This window comes from Odontesthes bonariensis, chromosome 15, assembly GCF_027942865.1.
Source record: "Odontesthes bonariensis isolate fOdoBon6 chromosome 15, fOdoBon6.hap1, whole genome shotgun sequence".
Lineage (NCBI taxonomy): Eukaryota > Metazoa > Chordata > Actinopteri > Atheriniformes > Atherinopsidae > Odontesthes > Odontesthes bonariensis.
The window spans coordinates 29,804,972-29,828,466 of NC_134520.1; the positions used below are offsets into that span (position 1 = coordinate 29,804,972).

General features: G+C 42.7%; 1 protein-coding gene across 1 annotated transcript; it reads right to left on the reverse strand.

Moving 5' to 3' along the window:
- Positions 1–9,630: 9,630 nt before the first annotated feature.
- On the reverse strand, positions 9,631–22,888 carry LOC142399897 (fibronectin type III domain-containing protein 7-like). The gene is made up of 14 exons (XM_075484454.1): positions 22,835–22,888; positions 22,640–22,660; positions 22,219–22,471; positions 21,323–21,583; positions 20,100–20,360; positions 18,979–19,242; positions 17,991–18,245; positions 17,653–17,910; positions 17,182–17,436; positions 11,631–11,885; positions 10,559–10,819; positions 10,389–10,418; positions 10,224–10,261; positions 9,631–10,059 (listed from the first exon to the last, which is right to left on the reverse strand). Exons 1-13 carry the CDS (start codon positions 22,886–22,888, stop codon positions 10,230–10,232), a joined length of 2,460 nt encoding a protein of 819 aa, XP_075340569.1. The 3' UTR covers positions 9,631–10,059; positions 10,224–10,229.
- Between the last annotated feature and the right edge of the window lie 607 nt (positions 22,889–23,495).

The following is a 23,495-nucleotide window of genomic DNA, read 5'->3' on the forward strand; positions in this document are numbered from 1 at the left end:
TGGATGCTGAAAGATGGAATCATTTATCAGTCATTAAGATTTAATGAAAGATGTCCTTTGGCTATTTTGGTCTCTGCTGTCTTAATTTTCAACCTTTCTCCTCATGAAAATGCCTGTGACAAGTTCTACAACTCTGTGGAATTGCAATGCTACCGTATCTGTACATAATTGAAATACCCATTTTGGCGTATCTTCACATTTTGTTTCAGCCTAATTTTTCAGCTTTTTTTAGTTCTTTTCAGAGAGTCCATATCATGCTTTTTTATAGGCTTGTAATCTTTTTGGGAGGATCCACTAAAATTAGGCTTTAAAGTTTAAAAATCGCACTACTTTTCACATAGCATCACTTCTCTGCAGCATCACTTGTCACCTTCTGGCTAAAACACATTCTCCTAACTCTAACCTAACTAGAGCCAGACACCTGCTCATTCTTTGTTTAGGGCATGTTAAAGTTACCATAAAGCTGACGTTTTACTCCTGTGTCTCTTGCTGATGCCATTAAGTAAAGAAAGAAAAGCACGGACAACAAATTATGCAGTTGATGAGCAATGTCAGCAGGAGAGAATAACTGTTGATGTGGAGTTTAGGATTCTTAACACTGCGGAACAAAGGTTTTGACTGAATTCAAATGAGAAATGGCTTAACATACTTAAAGAAAGGCCAGGTACTGGATTGGTTGAATATACAGGCTTTAATTAGTTTTATGAGAGATGTCTCTGTTTGATGATGATTCTGTTTATCAACTTTTATTGGCAGTTCATGTTTGGTGTAATTATATCAGTCAGGCTATTTTGTTGTTGAAAACAGGAAGCTCTCAGTCCGTCTTATACCGAGCATCCTGAAGGTTTTAAAGAGAGATGGATTATTACGGTTTATTCACCAGAAAACATCCACTCAGTTATGATTCTCTGTTACATTCTCTGCTGGAAAAAAAAAAATTGGATAAACTGGATATCATTGTTTCTTTCTTTTCCATTTTTGGTGATGTGTGTTTTTTGTGTCTCACCTGTCTGAAATGTGGCCCTGGTGGCGTTGACCGAGTTCTTACAGTTGCCTGACATGGGTGTTACGTACACCTCGTAGTGTTGACCACAGCTCAGTCTGGTGATCTGACAGCTGGTGCTCTGGCTTCTGCACTCCATCTGTGTTCCATTTGTGTCCATCGCTGTTGCCATGTAGGAGTCGGCCCCAAAAACAGCCGACCAAGACACCCTGACGGCGTTAGTGGTGCAAGTGTAGTCCACTGATACCGATGAAACTGGTGACAGTTCTACAAATAGCACAGCATGGTAAATTAGATATTTTGGTGTTGCATTCTACATCAGAAACACCCTGGAAAGCAATACTGATTGGACCATTTTTTTTTAAACCTGAGTCTAATGGCCAAAATGACATTCAAATGTATATTCCATGTTTAGAAAAATGTGACTAAGAACAAAACAGTGTCCTTTAGATGACATTTTCTAAGGTCTGTGTTTTTCGTGAGAGCCATAACAATAAGTAGATTGTCAGAGCATCTGAATTCTTTTTAGCCTGAGGATCATATTCTGTGCGTCTGAAAGAAAGCCCTCAGAGACAATAGCTGACCTAGATCCTTATCCTCAAGTTATTGATATTGGTTTGACTGCTGACTCACTGTTGGTGGTGTACGTGAAGTTTGTGGGCTCGCTTGGCACCAGGAACTTGCTGACCGAGGAAACTGTTATCAGATAGTTGGAACATGGGCGGACAGCTCCAACATCCAGCTTGGTGCCCGAGACATTGTATTGAGAAAGCTGGTTGGTGGGGTCATCAAGATCCCGAATGGTGACCTGGTACAACATGACAAACTCCACCGGTTGCCACGTTACTCTGGCTGTTTTTTTGTCAATTTGCATTGCTGAAACACCCACCGGCGGCCCCGGCACTAAAAACAGATGCATTATTCAGGAAAATATTAAAACTTGACGAACAACGATTGCTGTGATTTAAATTCTTAAAATCGTATGAGTCTTTTCATTCTAGTATTCTGAGTTAGAAGAGAAACTGGATACATATGAAAGAGAAAAAATGTTTCAAAACCATGAAAGATTTACTCGGAATACTTCAAAGTTTTCATTTATTTTTGTTTTGATTTTGGCCCAATGATGTTCTATAAACCTGTTATAGTTTATAGGTATGTTTCTGTAATAGTTCAGTAGACTTTATTCACATATGGAGTCCTTTAATTGCTGTCATGAGAATAAAACATAACTGCATGTAGCTTTTTTAATCATAAAGAGAAAGAACAACTATGGATGATTTAGAAAACAAAAAAGACTTATGGGTTTAATTGTTATCAGACAAAAACAGGACACAATATAACATGCATCCACAGTTTTCCAGTTTCTTAATGGAATGAAAGTGGTCACTCACATGTCAAAACGGTCCTGACTTTGCTTCTGCCTCCCATGCCAGCCTGGTTCACTGTGTATATGTAGCAGTCATAGTTGGAAGAGGGCTGCAGGTCTGGTATCACAGCTTCAGTGTTGTTTAATGTGAAGTTGCGCGTGTTTCCCGTGGCCTGAGAGTACACTTGCAGGAGGTAGGACTGTGCGGAAGGTACCCTACTCCATTGTACAGTGATTGAAGAACTCGATGATGACCAACCTCTTAATATTTGCGATGTGTCTGGCACTATAAGAAAAAGCAGAGAGCAAAACATACCTTAGTGCACAAGCGTATTTGTGCATTCCTCCACATAAAGGTGCAGCTCTGATAAACTATTTCTTGGTGCAGCTCGCATGATGGATATGTAACCGTTTAATGAAAACTTTTAGCAAATCTTTCTGAGTATATTTACATATGCTTCTGAGAGATCCAACACAAAAATAACAAAATCTTTAATTACCACTACTATCACTGTTATGCGAGGGTTGAATTTACCTGTGAGTGTCATAGTCGTATTCACACACTCCATAAAGTAGAAACGAATGACTTTGAGCGTCACATTGTACTCTGTTCCTGGTGATAGACCCTGGATAGTCCTTTCAGTCACTTGCCCCGATACAATAACAATAATGGGTGCATTTTCTGAAGAATTTTTCTTTCTGATGTCCAAAAGATAACTTGTTGCTTCAGGATATTTCTCCCATTTTATCAGAATTGTAGAGGCACTTAAAGAATTTGCTGACAAGATTTTGCACCCTGAAAGAAATGGATACACATAACAAAAAGCTGTGTTTTAGACATCAAACATTCCTGAGAGAATAAATACAGATATAGTAATGTTACACAATTATGCCATGGCAGCATTATTTTTTATTTTATTTGACAATGTAATGCTTATTTTTTTTTATTTTTCAACATAAATAAACTGACTTTCTTCCTCGTCTTACCTTCTCCACTGCACTTAGGGATCTGTAAATAAAACAATATGCAACAAAATGCAATCAATAATATGCTTTAAATATTTTACAAATTATTCACAAGCATGAAGTTGATACATATTATAAATATTAACAAGTAAAGTTAGATTTACCTGTGTGAGCAATACCAAAGCTAAAGAAAAGCCTACGGCTCCCAACAATCCCATCTTTGACATCACCCCAGGAATTAAAATTAGTTTAGTTTCTGAGGGAGTCCAATACAAAAGGTATGCTGGATACTTTTGAGCTTCAGCTCAGTTTGAGTGGGAACCAATCAGTATTCCCCATTTGGGGAAAGGCGGTCGCACCAGCAGCCCCAGGCAGTCAGAGCTGCCCTAACAACACAACAGGTGGGAGGTATGGAGGGCAGGCAGGATGGATGGATGAGGGTTTGATGAGTTTACCTCAGATGGATTCACAAGTTTGCATAATCTCTATTAGATAGTTTTGTTTTATAACTGTTTTCCTGGTAGTTTCCATAAGGACTAATGTCTATATATTTTTTTATTATTTCTGACTAAAAACGTAACAGTTTGTGTTCTTTTTCCAACTGCAACCTAACATAGATTAAACAACATAACTTATCAGAACTTTAAATGGACTTATTGTTTGAGATGATAAGTCCATTTAAAGTTTTGGAGACCTGGATAACCTACTGCCTTTTCAGATGCTCGTAAACAACCTCTTCATTATTTCACCTGATAAATACATTTTTACAATAATCTTTCCAAATTATTGTAAATGATAATTAATTGATTGGCAAATAATGAAAAATCCATACTTGACTGACATTTCAAATGCTAAAACTAAGAGACTTAATTGTTTATTTAGAACATGCAAGCAACATGTTTAAAAAAACACGTGTCATAGGATGCATGAAGCCAAGAAAGCACCTACTGGAACTTTTAACATTTTCCCAGTACATGCATGGGTTCCCTCCAGATATTCTGGTTTCTACCCACCTTACAAACAAATGCATGTTAGGTTAATTGGTGATTTTAAATTGACCCTTGATTGAGTGTGCAGGGTTGTTTGTCTCACTGTGGGCCTGTGATGGACTGGCAACCCTTCCAGGGTTTACCCTGCATCTTACCCAATAGCAGGTGGGATGCTCAACCCTGAATTGGATTTAGAGGGTGTAAAAAATGGATGAATGGTAATAAGACTGAAGGGTTAAAAGATTAAATATCCATTTTAAACCTCACTGATCTTATCAAAGCAATGTCATAACTTTAGTCCTGAGAGGTCATAGTTTATATTCAACTAGACTTTACTGACCTACTAACACAACTCCTCCCCCTTCATGTCACATCACATATAACATCAACCTAAAAGCAAGGGCACATTGTGTACTCTCAAAACATCACAAATGCAATCGAATTATTCTGTTTGATTTTTATTATTTCTCTTAAGCCACATGGCTTCATGTTAATTCCTATTTTTCCACCCTTTCCAATTCAAGTGACAGCAAATACATGAACTCTAAAGACATGTGACTTCACACATGTTTATGGTTTCACAGTTTTGTGTCATCTTTGTAACAATACATGAGAACACAGTGAATGACCTGACCCACAGACATAAAGGCTTGGGAGGAGCATTGTTTCTAAGCAAAGAAGACTAGCACCACTGAAACTGTAGTCAGGAATGCAATCTTGGGAATTGGGACTTCATGTATGAATGGGCAAAACACATCACGCTTTAATGAACATGTATCTTTCATAAGCTTTTCAAGATGTTTGTTTATAGATGAAAAGTGAGGTTAATTTCCTCCTCGATAATCTAATCCGTAAAGTGGCTTTATGTAGGCTACATACTGGGCTGAAATTGATCTTTTATCACAGAAGAATAAAGGCCTATCACTTCCTAGTTCACCTCTTACTTCTTTATCGAGTGATAGAAAAAAAAAGGACGTCAACGTGAAAATGGATATGGGCTTGCAGGAAACTTTATCTTCCCCATGGAAACAAAAGAGCAATTTTGAACCTTGCTGAATAAGGACAAGCGATGCGAACACCTTGATATTTCCTTGTATTTTCATGCAACTGTTTTATTGTCCTGACTGTGTTACAGGTCACAAGCTTTGAGCATCCTGTAACGCAACTTCCCAGAAATTTCTCAAGTCATCCAAGTCATTCAAGTTGCTTTTGTGATACTTTTCTCCAACAGGTATCGCAACAGAAGTAACAATAAGGTTATATTGTTTTGTGCTGATGAATCGTTAGAAGTAAAATTTCACAGCAGTTTGGCTGTATAAATACTGTGAAAACCCTCTGGGTCAACTGAGGGCTGTACACTGTTTTCTGAGCAGATTGTCTCCAGCCACCATTTCTGAATATGATCGCTAAAAAGAAAAATCAAGTGACGTCTCGTTAGGCAAAGTTTTGGTGTAGCCACATTTGCTGTTGTGAGAAATCCCAATGGGCAGCACATAACAGATTCAACAAAAGCGAGAGAGATAAGCTATCGACTCACTTTGGTCATGTGTCAGCACACCTGCTTTTCAGAGCAGTGGGAAAAGTGTATCTTCAGGAAGCCAAGTCCACGTAAACACAAAGTGAAGATGGATGAATGGATTAGATACAGGAATTTCCGCCAATAGACCGGAATTTGTGAACCGTTTCGAACCCTCAAACAGTACTCATTTCTGTTATGTTATTTTCCAGACGTTTTATTTTCAAGTTTTCCTTTTTGCAGTTTTCACAGATTTATCTCTTTGATTACGTTTTTAAAAATATCTCAGTTTGGATTAAAGTTGACCCTTTCTGAATTTTATTAAAGTCCTTTTTTTTTTTAAGTCATGTAACTTTTGATTTATTTGTGTTTTATTAATGTCATGTTTAGGCATTGTTCAGCATTTGCAGAGGAAAGACCAGAGATACCCAGGCCTTCAGGACTAATGGTCTTTTGTAGAAGTCAAATTGGCAATTTTTCAGTAGCTCCATAGATCCAAAGACCCAAAGTATTAATAGTACCTAATATTAATAGCTGGCATGCTGAATTGAGCTTGTGTATTTGCATGGATGGGGCAGGAGGGGTGAATTAACCATGTGGCTGATTGTAGTGGGTCAGACAGGGTGAAAAAGTTCAGCCATTTCTTAAGCCCAGTCCAACTCTGAGCCCATGGTCAGACCCCTCACCAAAGAGATAATATTTTCAAATCTATTTGTTTATTAGTCTGTGTCTTAGTAAGAGGACATATTTTTAGTTCGATCAGGTTTCTGCTGCTTCAACCACTTGTTCAAATATGGTAACTTCTGGGAACAACCATGCAAATATGGGGATTTACAATGGTCAGCTCAAGGCTTCAAAATGGATGCTTGCAAGCCATTTAGTGAAGTCACAATTCAGTCTATGAGTTGAAGGAAATACCTGTGGATTTAAGCTACTAGCTGCCAAAGTCATCCATCTTAACATTTAAAACTTTCCTAAAACAATACTCCTCTAAGGCAAAAAGAACTTTAACAGCCATATTAAATCAATAACATCAGCACCTTTTTACCATCTAAAAAACATTGCCAGAATCAAAGGAATAGTGTCCAAACCAGACTTAGTGAGACCGATCCATGCGTTTGTCTCCAGCAGGTTAGACTACTGTAACGGCCTGCTCACTGGGCTCTGTAAACGGGCTATAAGACAGCTGCAGTACATCCAGAACGCTGCTGCTCGAGTCCTGACTAGAACCAGGAAATACGACCATATTAGTCCAGTGCTCAGGTCTCTGCACTGGCTTCCTGTCACTCAGAGAATAGACTTTAAAACAGCTCTGCTTGTGTACAAGTCTCTTCATGGTCTAGCGCCAAAGTACATCTCTGACATATTAGAGCCATATGAACCAACTCAGAGAACCTCAGGGAGGGGTCTCCTGCTGGTGCCCAGAGTCAGGACTAAACAAGGTGAGGCTGCGTTTCAGTTTTATGCCCCTAAAATCTGGAACAGTCTTCCAGAAGATGTGAGACAGGCCTCAACTCTGACAATGTTTAAATCCAGGCTGAAAACAGTTCTATTTAGCTGTGCATATGACAACTGAAAGTATTTTATCTGCACTCTTCGCTTTTAACTTAATTGATTAATGATTAGTTTTATGTTTTATGGATTGATTTTATTTGCCTTTTGTGATTTTATGTAGCTGTAAAGCACTTTGAATTGCCTTGTGTACAAATTGTGCTCTACAAATAAACTTGCCTTGCCTTCATGTTACATTAGTTAAAATATCCCAGAGGTTCTGTCTGTCTCAAAGAAATGCAATCTTTTTGGTTTAGTCATCTCCCATGGATTAGCCTTCAATGGCAACTATTCCCTACAGAGGGAAACAGTATCGTTATCGCTGGCACTTACTGTTCACTGTAAATAATACCAGAAATAATCCTTTTATGTTTTGAGGGACTTCAGCCAACTGAAACCTGTGTAATGAAAAAGGCTTCTTGAAGCTACTGGCTGGGCATGTTATCGCAGATTTGATTCAAGATTCCTTCATTGTCTCTCTGCAAAGTAAAGCGGAATTTCAAACAGTGCATAATGACAGATTTGTTTATATGAACTCTGTCTTGGCAAAGGGTTGTCATTTGAATTTTTACACAAGTATCATCTGTCTTTTTTCAGGTGATTGATGAAGTTAACTGCCTTGTCATCTCTGTTCAGGACCTTGGATCTGCCAAACATCTTGGATTGAGCAGGATTAGATACAGAAAGTGTCTCATTTCGCTGCTTCCAGTCTCAAATGCCATTTTGTGAAATAGCCACAGAGACACACACAATAAAATGGAAGCAGTGGTTAAATGTTCATAAAATTTGTCTCTAATCTTTGATAGACTTCAATGGTAAAGCTCAACATACCATTTGAGTTCAACAATTTTTTTAAACTTTAAATGGAACGATGGACTTCCTACTTCTGATCCCCTATGCTTCCACTAGAGGGAGAAGAAGGGAGAGTTGGGTACCTGGAGGCACTTAAACACACAGCAAAGACAGCCTCTCACTGCCAACTCCAACGTACATTGTATCCACATGCAATAGGACACAACTTCGCAGTGTACAAAGAGCCCTTACATAAGAAGCTTAACAAAACAGCAGGTTAAAAATAGACATTATTTCCCTTTCTTGGTTAAGCATATCCAGTCCAGCAGGAGAATCAGGCTTTTCACTGAAGTGGGCAAAATCTACTTCCAGTGTGATGTGTTAATACAGAGGCTACTCTCAGTTACAAGTTAACACACAAAGGGGTATTTTGATGAAGAACCATGTATGTCTGCATATCAATTCAGATGTCCACAGCTGAATGTTATAAGGTGAAGATAGACGATACACAAATGGAAAAGAAATTACATTATTTGTTCTGGAAAGAATTACTTTTGAAAAATCTGAAATGACAATGATTGGAAGAGACATTTCAAATGTCTGGAATGTACATTTTGATCAGTACGAACTGTGTTGTGGATCTGAAATGTAAATCCAGACAATCTATTTAATGTTGAGAAAGTCACTTTAGATATCTTAAACTCATATAAAAGCAAGTGTCCTGGCACAAAGTAGCACAATACATATTTTATATATCTTAAAATGTAATTTTTACAAATAAAAATGTGATTTCAGAAAACTTTAATCACCATTCTGACGAGTAAGAATGTGCTGTCATTTTTAAAAGGATGAATAGTATTATGGATATCTAAAATATACTGGAGTGCTCACATGATCGTCCAGGTGATTATAAATTTAGTTAAGCGGGATAATGATGGCGTCAACTCCTTGTTTGAGCAGGTAGGTAAACTAAAGGGGTCCTGAAGTGGTCTGACAATGAACAGGAGTTTTCCCATGATGAGTCAGGGTTTTCATGGTGTCTGTGCCATGGGCCTTTAAAACCACACTTTAAACATTAACATGTTATTTTTAAATATATATATATATATATATATATATATACATATATATTAAAGTAAATCAATGAGATTTAAACAACTCAGACCATAAATTCATTTAAGTTTGTATTCAAGTGAATTATTTCATGAACAACATGTCTGGATGCAAAACAAAACGGAACAAACCCATTGATGCTGGGAATTCTTTAATGACTGAAACATGCATCAGGTTGAAACCATGACATATTCAGAAAAGAAAAATACATCCTAAGAATCAGAAACAGCAAACTGAAGAGTTACTTAAAAGTGCATAGATCAGTGTCCACTGCTTCATCAACAGGAGGCGTCCTACTTGGGGCTGAAGCTACGAAATAAATCTTTTTTTGGATAGCTGTCTTGTTAATTCTTGTAAAAAAAAAAACATTGATAGAGCATGTATGCACATTATTTAAAATGTCTATTGGGACATGGCTACTGTGTTGTCAATCTTTCTCTTTTAATTTGAGGTTCATCGTGATTGTTATTATTTTTCATCAAATATCTGAGGGATACAACCAATTCTTTGCCTTAATGACACAAGTCCTCGTTTCTCTAACATACCTTTTCAAATCAATGTTTGATTTAATTTCACAGTACATAATCAAGCATCAGCTCTTTGGACATGGACACTTGTTTTTTTTTACTGGTGCTTAACAAAATTTATTCATCTGTGCAACATGGTATGTTTATTTCTTTAATTAATAGTTCCTTGTAATAGTAACAATGAGCGTGGTTCCAATCCAGTGGAGAAGGGGTAATGCAGGATGAAGATGTTGCATCTGCAAGGAACATAAAGGCAAAACATGTCTGTTCAAACAATGAACATACTACTCGAGAGTTTAAAAAATTTTTAAATTTTAAAACTTTAAACTTTAAAACATTTCTTGCTTAACTGTAAATGGTGCCTCATTGCATTCTAAATTTAAATATAGATAAAACATACCATAGGCTAGTCGACACTCCTCTTGCCTCTGTAAATCACTGGGGAACAAGAGGTTGAAATAACATTAGAAAAGACATGCAACATTTAAAAATGTTTTTGTGAATGTCTTCTAAAAAATATGAATCTGACATTTCTGTTAAAACTTCGGTGAGGTAACACTCTCACCTGTGCCAACATTGCTCCCTGAACAAGTGACTTAAAGGGAAGAAACACAAAAATTCTGTTAATTGTTGTCACTTGTAGCCAAATTATTTTCCAGATGGAAAACGTTTCTAATTTCAAATGTGTAAAACAAAACTTAAAAAAGGGTTCAGACATTACAACTTTTAAATTACCCGAGTACAGTCTTTGGGGGCAGAACAGGACTTTGCTGCCCTCTAGCGTCAGAGGCGACACCATTACATGATAGACGTCCCCACACTGGATGTTGTCAACGTCACAGCTGTTCCCTCCAGGAGACGCAGTGCAGGTGTAGTTGTTGCTTCTACCCACCATCTCTGCGATGGAGCTGTGGCTGCTGCTTGTGCTGCGCCAGTAAACCCTCAGGGAGTTTTCGGCCATCCTGTATAGCCTGATACCCGACGGGCAACAGGCACCTGTGGGAGACACACTCTGATGAAGTGACGTGTTTGTTGACTTTGCATTGTTTTTTATCAAAATATCGTTAAAAATTAAAATACTGTGTTGATTCATACCCCCTCAGATCATAATTCGTTCAATTATCAAGCGGAGTGATAGATTCAGAATGGTTCCTTAGCAGAGTACCTGTTATTGTGTTTATGACAGATAGTTGCTTTTAGACTCTGGTCACTTTTTCACAATTCAGAAGGAATGCTGTCAGATACAGTCACTCAAAACAGGTAGAAACAAATCACTAAAGGCTGAGGAATTTTGGGGAACTGTTAAATTACTTTGCAGATATATTTGTTTTCATACTCAAACCTTTGTAGGTATCTGTGCAACGTCAAAAAAAGGCTTTATCTAGTCAAATTTAAGCTGTAAAAAATAGCTGTAGAATGAAAATGTTCATTTGATTTAAAATACATGTCATATGGGACAAAAAACCCAAAATATTTAAAACATTCTCATAAGAAACTAAATCTAGTGTATAAGGATTGTAGAAATTGTTTCATGAAATGACTAAATACATATTTTTTGTTTTGTGACAAAAAGAATAAGCTTATTGATGCTTGAATTTAAAATGAATACATTCTGATAGTCATGTTTTCTTGAAATTATTTATCCATCATCCAGGCATCACCCTCATTTCTTCCTCATTTCATTACTTCAAGTTATTGCATTCACATATTCTGAAATTTAGGAACTAAAAAGCAAAAAAGATGCTATTATATAAAGTATACACTGATTCTTGTTATGTCCGGACAGTCAGTAGAAAACGTCACTCACTGGATGAGAAGCCCTGATAGGTGCAGTTAGACACACGCCCGCTGTGGCTGAAGGCCTCCATGGTGACGGTGTAGTTGGTGCCACAGGTGATGCATCCCATAAGGCAGTGGGAATCCTGGGTGTGGCAGCGGGCATGACCGCGTGGTGACATCAGAGAGGTGATGAACGAGTGTGCCCCTTTAGAGTGAGACCATGTGACGTTGGTCATCGCCTGAGTCACCTGGTCGACTGTTAGATTCACCGGGCAACAGGGCTCTGTAAGATAATACATGTGAATTCACATTTACAGACTTTAAAACATCTCTTTTCAATAAATGTACGGATCAGACTGGTTGGAAATTATTAGCATTAGTTTGATTTGATATCAATAACTGCAGCTACAGAAAAATGAAAAAAAAATTCTGATGAAAAAAATGTATTTTTATGTCTTTGAATATAGAAAACTCTTTCAATTAAATATCTCCACAAGATCATTTCACATTTAGGCTTGAGGAATTTATAGCTTGGTTACAAGTCATGGCCATAAGGTTAGACATGTTTTTTCATTGATTTTATCATTATTTGAAAAGCATTTTCCTTGTATTTATAACTGTGGAGGGGGGCGTGGTGCATCAGGTGCAGAGGAGAGGTGGGAAGGGCTCAGAGGACAGGGGGGGGGGGATGATGGGCACATCTGCACATCATCAGCTAATCATTCTCCCCTTTATCAGTAGCGTGCTGGTCCGGGCGGAGAAAGGAGAGCCAGGTGATGACCTGGCAGAGAGAACAGGAGCGAGGAGAGCCAGGAAAGGGTGGAGAAACGGAGACCGTCCCCTGAGTTCTTCCTGTCGAGTTCACAAATAAAAAGATTAACTCGAACCCAGTGTCTGCATCTGTTGGGAACCCACGGTGGCACAAGCTTGCCACAACTGGCGCCCAACATAACCCAACGAGATGACAGAGCCACAACAGCCGGTAACCGCGCTGGCAGAGATGCTGAGGGAGGTGGCCAGGATGAGCCACGACCAGGCCGCTGCGAACAGGCAGCACCTGACGGCCCTCCATGACCAGGCGGAGAGGCAGACACGCCTGTTGGAAGCGATGCTTTCCCAGACTGAGGCGGGGGCACCGGGGCCCTCGCTCGCTGCGATGACAATGCACAAGATGACTGCGGGGGATGACCCGCAGTCATACATCGAAATGTTCGAGGCGACGGCAACGGCGTGTGGCTGGCCCGCGGCGGAGTGGGCGGTACGCCTGCTGCCGCTGTTGTCGGGGGAGGCGCAGACAGCGGCGCTCTGCCTGCCAGCCGCCAGCCGAGGGCGGTTCCGGGAGGTGAAGCGGGCCGTCCTGGATCGGCTGGGCTGCTCCACTGAGGACCATCGGCGGAGGTTCCGGGGGGCGACGATGGAGCCAGACGACCGCCCGTTTGTATTCGCCCAACAGCTCAAAGACGCGGCAACCAGGTGGCTGCAGCCAGGGGGGTCGGCCGGAGAGGAGCGGATGCTGGAGACCATAGTGCTGGAGCAGTTTATGGAGGGGCTCCCGAGCGGCACCTCGGCCTGGGTGCGGTGCCACCGCCCGGCGGACTTGGCGGCGGCCGTCACGCTGGCTGAGGACCACCTGGCCGTCCACCCCGATGGCCAAGCGCCGGAGGTCCGCCCGGCGCTTGCTGCCCGCCCCACGCCGGCACCCCGCAGGAGGCCTCCTCAAGCACCCGGGCCTCCAGTCGGCGCGGCCACCCGACCCACCCCGCTTCCCCGCTCTAACAGGCCGTTTCCTCTTTTCCTGCCACAGGGCCAGCGCGCTGCGGACCCAGTCCTCAACCCACAGACGGTCCCTCAAGCGACGGTGCAGGAGTGCTGGAGATGTGGACGGCCCGGACACTTCCGCCGGGAGTGCCCCCTCATGGAGGTCGGCCAAGTGATCCGGGTGGTCGGCCCTGCAGCACCCTCCGCCGGTCCGGGAGGGACGTACAGCGTTCCGGTAAGGATCCAAAGGGGTACACATCAGGCGATGGTGGACTCAGGCTGCATGCAGTCCATGGTTCACCAGAATCTGATTCGGCCCGGGGCTTTGATAGAAGCGAGCTGGGTGGAGATTAGATGTGTGCATGGGGATATTCACAGATACCCTGTTGCTTCAGTGGAAATTCGTTATAAGGGGAAAAAGCATAGTGTAAAGGCTGCGGTTAGCTCCCGCCTGGCGCACCCTCTTATTTTGGGTACTGATTGGCCGGGGTTTGATAAGCTAGTGGGGCAGTGCGTGGGGGTGCGCTCACGACCGACAGAGAGATGGGATATGTGCGCTGTGCTCAGTGGTGACGCGAGGTTGTCCGACGCTGCAGACGGGGAGGGGGAACCGGCGGCGCCTCCCCAGGAGGCTCCGCAGGCTCCCGTGTTTAACTCCATGGAAGATTTTCCACTTGAACAGTCTCGTGATGATACTCTACGCTTTGCCTTTGACCAAGTGATACGAATTGATGGTCATATGGTGCGCCCTGACGCAGCGTTAACGTATCCACACTTCTCGTTAAGGAAGGACAGGTTGTACAGAGTGAGTCGTGACACTCAGAATGAGGAGATAATTACCCAGTTGCTGGTACCGAAAAGCCGCCGGGAAATGGTTTTCCAGGCGGCTCACTACAACCCGATGGCTGGGCATATGGGGTACGAAAAAACACTAAACCGGGTAATGGCCCGATTCTATTGGCCTGGCATTAGAGCAGACGTTCGCCGCTGGTGTGCGTCCTGCGCTGAATGCCAGTTGGTTAACCAACCGGCCATCCCGAGAGCGCCGTTACGCCCGCTACCACTGATTGAGGTCCCGTTTGAACGGATCGGGATGGACCTCATCGGGCCATTTTACCGGAGCACACGTGGATATCGATTTGTGTTAGTCCTGGTGGATTACGCAACTCGATATCCAGAGGCAGTGCCGCTGCGCAGCATATCTGCAAAGAGTGTGGCGCAAGCGCTGTTTCAGGTTATCTCCCGAGTCGGGATCCCGAAAGAGATCCTGACTGATCAAGGCACCCAGTTTATGTCACGAACACTGAGGGAACTTTATGGATTATTGGGCATCAAGTCGATTCGGACCAGTGTTTACCACCCGCAAACTGACGGCCTCGTCGAGCGGCTGAATAAGACTTTGAAGTCCATGATCCGTAAGTTTGTGCACGACGATAAACCGAATTGGGATAAGTGGCTAGATCCTCTGCTGTTTGCAGTGCGCGAGGTACCCCAGGCCTCCACGGGATTTTCTCCCTTTGAACTGCTGTTTGGCAGGAAACCACGGGGGGTTTTGGACCTGGTAAAAGAAAGCTGGGAGGAAGGTCCGAGCCCCAGTAAAAATGAAGTGCAGTACGTCCTGGACCTGAGAGCAAAACTCCACACACTGGGTCAGTTATCACGCGAGAATTTGCTCCGGGCCCAGGAACGTCAACAGCGGCTGTACAACAGAGGATCGAGGCTGAGACAATTTTCACCGGGAGATAAAGCACTTGTATTACTCCCATCTTCCAGCTCAAAATTACTCGCCAAGTGGCAAGGGCCCTTCGTGGTCACACGGCGAGTGGGTGACGTTGACTATGAGCTTGTGCGATCTGACAGGGGAGGTGCGACTCAGATTTACCACCTCAACCTCCTTAAAGCATGGAGGGAGGCAGAGTCTGTTTCTCTGGTGACGACCATTGCAGAGAGAGATGAGTTGGGGCCGGAGGTGCCAAAATCGACTAATCCCGCCTCGCTCCTTTGTGAAAACCACCTCTCTCCGTCACAGAAAGCAGATATAGCCAAGTTGCAGCAGCGGTTTGCGGATGTGTTCTCCCCCCTGCCCGGACGCACAAGCCTTATTCAACACCATGTTGAGACTCACCCGGGCGTGACGGTGCGTTCACGGCCCTATCGGTTACCTGAACACAAGAGAAAAGTGGTTCAGGCGGAATTAAAAGCCATGTTGGAAATGGGGGTAATAGAAGAGTCCAACAGTGCCTGGTGTAGTCCCATCGTTCTGGTATCCAAGAAGGATGGGTCTATTCGGTTCTGTGTGGACTATCGCAAAGTGAATGATGTTTCACGGTTTGACGCATATCCCATGCCCCGGGTCGACGAACTCCTGGATCGCCTTGGCACAGCTCGGTTTTTTACGACACTGGATTTGACCAAAGGCTACTGGCAGATTCCTTTGTCTCCAGAGTCCAGGGAAAAATCGGCCTTCTCCACTCCGTACGGATTGTACCAATTTGTTACACTTCCGTTCGGGTTGTTCGGGGCCCCAGCCACGTTCCAACGCCTCATGGACCGGGTGCTGCGGCCGCATGCTGCATATGCTGCCGCCTACCTGGATGATGTCATCATCCACAGCAACAGCTGGGCGGAGCATGTGCAGCAGGTGGCTGCGGTGCTCGAGTCACTGAGGCAGGCGGGGCTCACGGCCAACCCGAAGAAGTGTGCAGTTGGACGGAGGGAGGTACGGTATCTGGGGTACCACTTGGGCGGCGGGCAGGTGCGTCCACAGGTTGACAAGACAGCAGCGATTGCAGCCTGCCCGAGGCCCAAGACGAAAAAGGAGGTGAGGCGGTTTTTGGGGCTGGCTGGTTACTACCGGCGGTTTATCCCCAACTTCGCCGAGCTGACCAGCCCCTTGACCGACCTCACCCGAAAGGGTGCCTCAGATCCGGTCCAGTGGACGGATCTGTGCCAGGTGTCGCTTGAGAGGGTAAAACAGACCCTCTGTGGGGAGCCTCTTCTCCACACCCCTAATTTCTCTCTCCCGTTTACTCTGCAGACTGATGCATCGAACAGAGGGCTGGGGGCCGTGCTGTCCCAGCAGGTGCGGGGCATCGACCGCCCGGTACTCTACATCAGCCGGAAACTGTCCGAGAGGGAGGCCAGGTACAGCACGGTGGAGAAGGAGTGCCTGGCCATCCGGTGGGCGGTCGATGCTCTGCGGTACTACCTGTTGGGGCGGCCATTCACCCTCTGTTCGGACCATGCTCCCCTCCAGTGGCTCCACCGCATGAAGGACACGAATGCCCGGATCACCCGGTGGTACCTGGCCTTACAGCCATTTAAATTCAGGGTGGTCCATAGGCCGGGGACGCATATGGTCGTGGCCGACTTCCTTTCCCGCTCTCACGAGGAGGGGGGGGGGGGAGTAGGTTAGGCCGGACGGCTCCCCGGCCTAAGTCAGGCGGTGGAGGTATGTGGAGGGGGGCGTGGTGCATCAGGTGCAGAGGAGAGGTGGGAAGGGCTCAGAGGACAGGGGGGGGGGGATGATGGGCACATCTGCACATCATCAGCTAATCATTCTCCCCTTTATCAGTAGCGTGCTGGTCCGGGCGGAGAAAGGAGAGCCAGGTGATGACCTGGCAGAGAGAACAGGAGCGAGGAGAGCCAGGAAAGGGTGGAGAAACGGAGACCGTCCCCTGAGTTCTTCCTGTCGAGTTCACAAATAAAAAGATTAACTCGAACCCAGTGTCTGCATCTGTTGGGAACCCACGGTGGCACAAGCTTGCCACAATAACCAATGCGTCACACTTTTCAACTGATTTGATCGACCCAATTCTCACCTGTTTCTAATGAGGCAGAGTAGCTGGGTAAACTCTGGCCAGCGGTGCTGGCTGCTATCACGCTGAATTCGTAGGTTGAGCCACAGGGAAGTTCAGTAATGTCACAGCCGTTTCCAGTCGTGATGCAGGTGTGTTTGCTGTGATCTCCGTCTGCACTCACAGTGTAAGTAGCATTCCTGTTGTTTGCTGTCCAGCTGACACTGATAGAGGAAGAGTTTCTTCGGTCCAGCAGCAGATTTGTGGGCATGCAGGCCGCTAATGTGCACAAGATGAGAATATTAAGTAAAAGTCCTTTTGTACTGAACTCTGTGCTTGTTTGAATGTACTATATAGATAAATCATTTCTACAGTATTTAATATTCCGGTAAGGAAATAGCATTAGAAAGAAGGTGACTCTGCAATGGAGGCAGCCATGACTTCAGAGAAAAATGTAGCAGGATGTTAAGTGGATAGTGTATAATGGTTTTCTACCTGTGTCTTTGGTGTGAGCTTTGCAAGCACGGTTGCATCCACTAATTTCATTGCAAGGAGTCACCACCACGCTGTAGGCGCTGTCGCAGCTGAGATCAGAGAGGGCACACACTGGCGCTGTGTCGTTACACAGGATGACCTCTGAACTGTCTGCAGCCCGAGTCTCGTACAGCTCGGCCCCCCGTGAGGCTGCCCACATGATCTCCAGAGTATCAGTGCTCACCACAGTCACAGACACAGCCTCTGGGCAACAGGGCACTGCAAAACAGAGGTTAAAACAGGCATAAGCACATATGACTGTAAAGTCTCATTAAGACGCCACCTCTGCTGCCACTTACCGGTGGTATGGTTTAGACCCTCTCCCTCAGGACCGCCCCCTGCACTGTTGAACGCCAACACAGACATCAGGTATGTGTAGCCACACTGGCAGTGGTAGGTGCAGTTGTTGTGAGTGGTGTTGCAGGACTCCTCACTGCCATCTCCCTTCTTGATGAAGGCCACAAAACTATCGGCATAGGGTACTGTGCTCCACATCAGTGTGCAGTTTCCTTCAGATGACTCCACAAGAACAAGAGACTCTGGTGGGCAGGGAACTGATGGCAAAACACAGCAGTTCAGTTATACTCATATTCTGGAGATGTTGTTTTGGTTTTTTTTCTTTTCTTTTTTTATGTGTGTCAAAAAAAGCCTTTAACTTTGCATTCTTCTCTATACCAAATTGCTTTATTGTATAGCATCTTTATTCCTGAATGTAGTTGTTTTAAATCATGAAATTGATGACAATTGAAATCAGAAACAAGCAACTGGTAAATGTATTTAGTGTTACTATTCATTTAGTGTTTCATGATGTTTGAGGGGAATGTGTTGATGAAAAGAAATGATTGTTTTCTCCTGGTAAATACAGTTGCAGCACAGTACAGTTGCATTTAAACTCATTTGTGTTCATCAGAATTACTCAGAGGTTTTCCATCATAATTTCAGCAGTTTGCAGCCAAATCTCATGTGTGGATACTGTCTGTCCGGCTGTCTTAATCCGTGTATTTGCAGTGTATCTATGTATGTCTGCTTATTGCAATGTTGGTACATAACATTTCTGCATATCACAGAGAGTTGCATATATGTTTCTGAATCAAGCTAGCCTGATCTTACCAGCATAATGTTCTGGGGCTTTGTCACTTTGGCTTCACACTGCAGTGCACTGCTTACCCTTTAGCTTGCTACATGAAATTTGCCTTCGACTGCAACTGCTAGCCAGTTAAATGTAGATAAAGTATCTCTCTGATCTCAGAACCCGCAGGTCGATATATTCATATCACTCCTACTCACAGGTGATAAAGGTCACAGAGTTGGACGGATGGCTGGGCCCAGCATCGTTTGAGGCAATGACCTGGATGGTGTGTACTTCTCCACAGCCCACTGCCGGCAGAGTACAGGAGCTGGAAGTGGTGTTGCAGGTGATGTTCTGGTCACTCATCACATGATACTCAATAGGTCCATAAACGTTCGTGTCCAGTTCCCAGGACACAGAGAGTCCGGCAACATTATTATTCATCACCACAGACAAATTGACAGAAGATGGCGTCGGTGGTCCTGGTCAAAGACAAAAAATACAGTAAAGACAAAGCCGATAAGGGACGAAAATGGAAAACACGTTGGTACCAGTTTAACATATTTCTGAGATTGTTTTTTTAGGGTTGTACATTTTGCATTTTGTGAAAAATATTGCTGTTTCCTCCATGTATTTCTCAGCTGGCTGTGGATGTTAGCGGCCTTTTTAAACTAAGATCTTGCTATAAGCTAACGTGTGCTCAATTTCCTACATTACAATAGAAATAATAAATTAATCCAAACAAAGTAAAACATTTTTTTTACTTTTTTTGTTTTCAAGTCTCAAAGTATTCACTGAATGCATGTCATGATGGAGCGCCCCTCAAGTTCATTATCGATTTATTGTGATATAACAGTATTGTTTATAACCAGTAAATAGATAATTAACTATGACTATTGTGGTAGTAATTCACAGATGATTAGAATGTTTGGGTTTTTTAACTCTGTATTGACAGCAAAAGTCTTGTAAATCTTAATTTCATGAGTTGATCTGGTTGTGTTTTCACTCAGCGCAGATGTTCTTTTATCGAGAGGAAGTTGGACTCAACCTTACTGCACTCACATTCTGACATTCATTTGCCCAAAAGCACTGACAGTATTATTGTTGCTATTTTCAAAATTAGTATAAATGCTGTGATAATACTGTAATAATGACTAACTGTAAATATGCAGTGAAACTCAGATATTGTAACAGCAGTGGGTAGAACCTTTTTAGAGCAGTTTTTAGGCCTTACCTGTCCATAAAGGTTTATGGACACATCATTGTATTCTAATGCAATTTGTTATTGTAAACACATCGATAATGCCCCGGACATAAAAGTGTGTCAGTGTCTCCTTACGTGTCGTTTGGTTGGAGTACAAACTGCCCTCTCCCTTTCGGCCCTCAGGGTCCCAAGCTAAACCCTTGATGACATAGACGGAACCGGCATCCAGGCCAAGGAATGTGAGAGTGGTATTGGTTGTGTTGTGTGTGACTTGATCGTTGAAGCCAAACTTGAATATGGACAAGGTGTATTGGACAGCATTAGCAACAGGTGCCCAGGATACAACGATGTTGTCGTTGCTGGGAGAGGAGGTGGAGAGCTGAGGAGGAGCCAGAACTGTGGAGGAAAAGAACGTTTCACACGTTTTAACTTAAGTGAGATCATATGAAAGATTATGACAGCAATAGTTTAACTTTTAGAGGTCAAAATAAGTTATCTATCGAATCTGAAAAAGTGTAACTTCACAGGGCTGTGGTAAAAATCTCTACAAGCTCCATCTACAGTTGAATTTGTATCTGGAATTGGTATGAAAGACTCACGGATCAGATGTAATATTGGGTGGAGGAGGGGGAGAACCTATTTCTGATAAACAAGTTAAACAGTTAATCTAATTTTACAAACTGTAATGATAAAGCTTAATAGTACATGAACGTGTTTTTTTCAACACAATTTTTATTGATCATTATTCTAAAAAGAATTAACTAACTTTTGAAGCCAAGTCGTCAGGGGCTTTAACCCTACTGTATGTGACAAAGGCAACATTGGAAATATGAAGCTCCTATTCTAAATATAAGCTCTTTAATGTCAACAGTGAGAATAAAAGAGTCAAACTGATTTGTTTTTGTTTTCTGGCTTGTAAGGGATCAAATGTTCCCTTGGGGAGAAGGTGGAGATGAACTGTGTACGGCTGTGTATTAAGGTTGAGGTCAGCTCTTTGTGTTTGGGATAGAGAGGGTCAGGTAGAGTTACCACCGATACAGGAGAAGCCCCTCAGGGGTGCTGGTGCATTTCTTGGGTAAGGCAAACCTAGATATTCACCAATGATGTGTGTATACAAAACTGTATATAGTGCCCCTTCTATGGCACAATATGTCAGATCAAGTGACTTCTGCAGGGCAAAGGGAACGGATGAGAACAGTGTTCTGTGTTTCTTAATAATTATGAGTCTCTTCTTCACATAGACCAGCCCTCTGGAGTTATTTTTCCTGTTGTATTTTGTTTCCCAGCTGTGAAAATGAAAACAAGCGAAAATCCTTCAAAACAAAACAGCAATACTGTAATATGAAAAACAAGAGTACCTGTCTTTGCAGTCACAGGAGCCGATGGTTGGCTGCGGCCCATGCTGTTCATAGCCATGATGCTGAGCGAGTACTCGGTGTAGGGGGTGAGAAGCTTAATCTCAGCAGGGGAGGTCGACACTGTGTCCTCTCTGAAGAAGCCATTGGCGTTCTGAACTCGGATGACGTACTGAGTTGCCCCAGATTTCAAATTAAACTCTACCATCAAGGTCCTGCTATCCTTCGGCTTAACAGTTGTGATGGGATCCATCATATCAGGGGCTACAGCAATCATAACAGTTCAGAACAAAGATGACATCAAACAGAGGAACGTTCTCCACATTCTTACCATTCTCCCATGTTATCCACCAATTTTAAGAAGTTTCGACAAGCTTTTTCCACAGAACCTTCTTGGTACATTTTAGAAAATAACTCACTGAACATTATTACAAAGATGTAACTGAAGAAAATGCTATGATAACTGATAAGTGCAGTCTATATAAGCCTGAGCAATGCAGTCGCTTTTTGTTCTCCTCTGCTCAGTCCTCCGCCAGCTGCTTACTTCAGTCTCTAATATTTAACTTTGAGATTTATTTACATCTCGCCCAATGACCGCTGGGATAGGCTCCAGCCCCCCGGATTCAGCGGTATAGAAAATGGATGGATGGATGGATGGATGGATTTATTTACATTTTCATTTCAGTGTTAACTATCCTGGATCCAGCCTAACTTTTCATATTTGAATTTTTTTGTACACTACATATTTGAGACAGCAGATTGCAATCTAAACTGCACTACACGGACTTTGTAAAATATGATAAGACAAGTTTAAAAAGCATTAAACAGGAATTAATATTAAAAATGCTAAATGTCATCAGGTGCTTAAATAGTACAGGATTGATGAAAGAGTGCTTCACCTGTTGATGTTTCAGTAGAAGCAGAGCTCAGTGTTGCTTGGGAATCATCCAGAGCTTCCACAGTGAAGATATACGACACATCTTGAGACAGAGAGCTGATAGAGCCCATTACTGTGTTTGGACCAAATGTGGCAAAAGCGATGGTGTTGCTTGGTGAGCTTTTGAGGGCCGCAGTGATCTTGTATGAGGCAGCTCCAGCGTATCTGGTCCATCTGAGAATCACAGTCTTAGATGTTGCAGAGAAGATGGATACCTGGATATCTGATGAGAGTGATGCAAGAAGTACAGATCATTATACCACATGTTTGTCAAACTGAAACAGATATTATTTGAGATGTGATTTTGACCATGCAATCAGTGGTTTATCTTTCTTTATTCTCATTTGATAAAACATCAACATTTATATAAAAAAAGACAGTACAGTACCTGATTGGGCTGCAGCCTGCAAATGTAGAGAAAAGGGTATTATGACATAATAGTTGCATGTGAATGTTTCAAATTAAAGTTTTTCTTCTATACTTACTCTAATCTAGTCATGCTATGTTAACTACTTTTAAGGTTATTTGTGTGCCTGATTTAAAAAAAAAAAGCTCTGTAAATAAAATCATTACTGTACCTGTGAGCATATGCTCAGCAAAATAAAAATTCCCAGCCACTTCATAGCACCCATTCTTCAGGTTTGTCTCTGAAACACTCCTCTAATGGTTGTACACTTTCTGATTGATTCCTAATAACAATTCTCTTTGATGGTTTCACCTTTTTTTCTAAACATTGTGGTGTCCGTGCAAGGTGAAATACCAGCATCTGGCTCCTCCTAGTGAAGAGCAAATATCCAATCACACTGAAGCAGGGAGATACAGCTTGGGACAAGTAGTAATGAAAAGCATGACAGGGAAACATCTTTGTTGCTATTGGCAAGATATTCTATATTCAGGGATGTAGCAACCAAATCTGCTGTGTACATTGGTTTGGCAAAGAAGCTGGACTTCCCCTTACTAGAGTTTCAGATGTATTACACATAGGAATAGAGATACTCAAAAGTATGCAGCAGAAACTCTGATGAGACCTTTAAAAGAAAAAAACAAAAACAAAACAAAACTTATTCGTGATAAAGTGTTGATTTTGTAAGGAGTCACATTTCGTTCTACAGCATAGATCAGTTGCATTTTCACAAATCAGAAAAAGGTTTCACAAATCCCAAACAAGGTTTTAATGAATCTATAGCCTCTTTAGAATAATTCCATCCAGATTTGAGCTGTCTAAGTAATGTAGTTTCC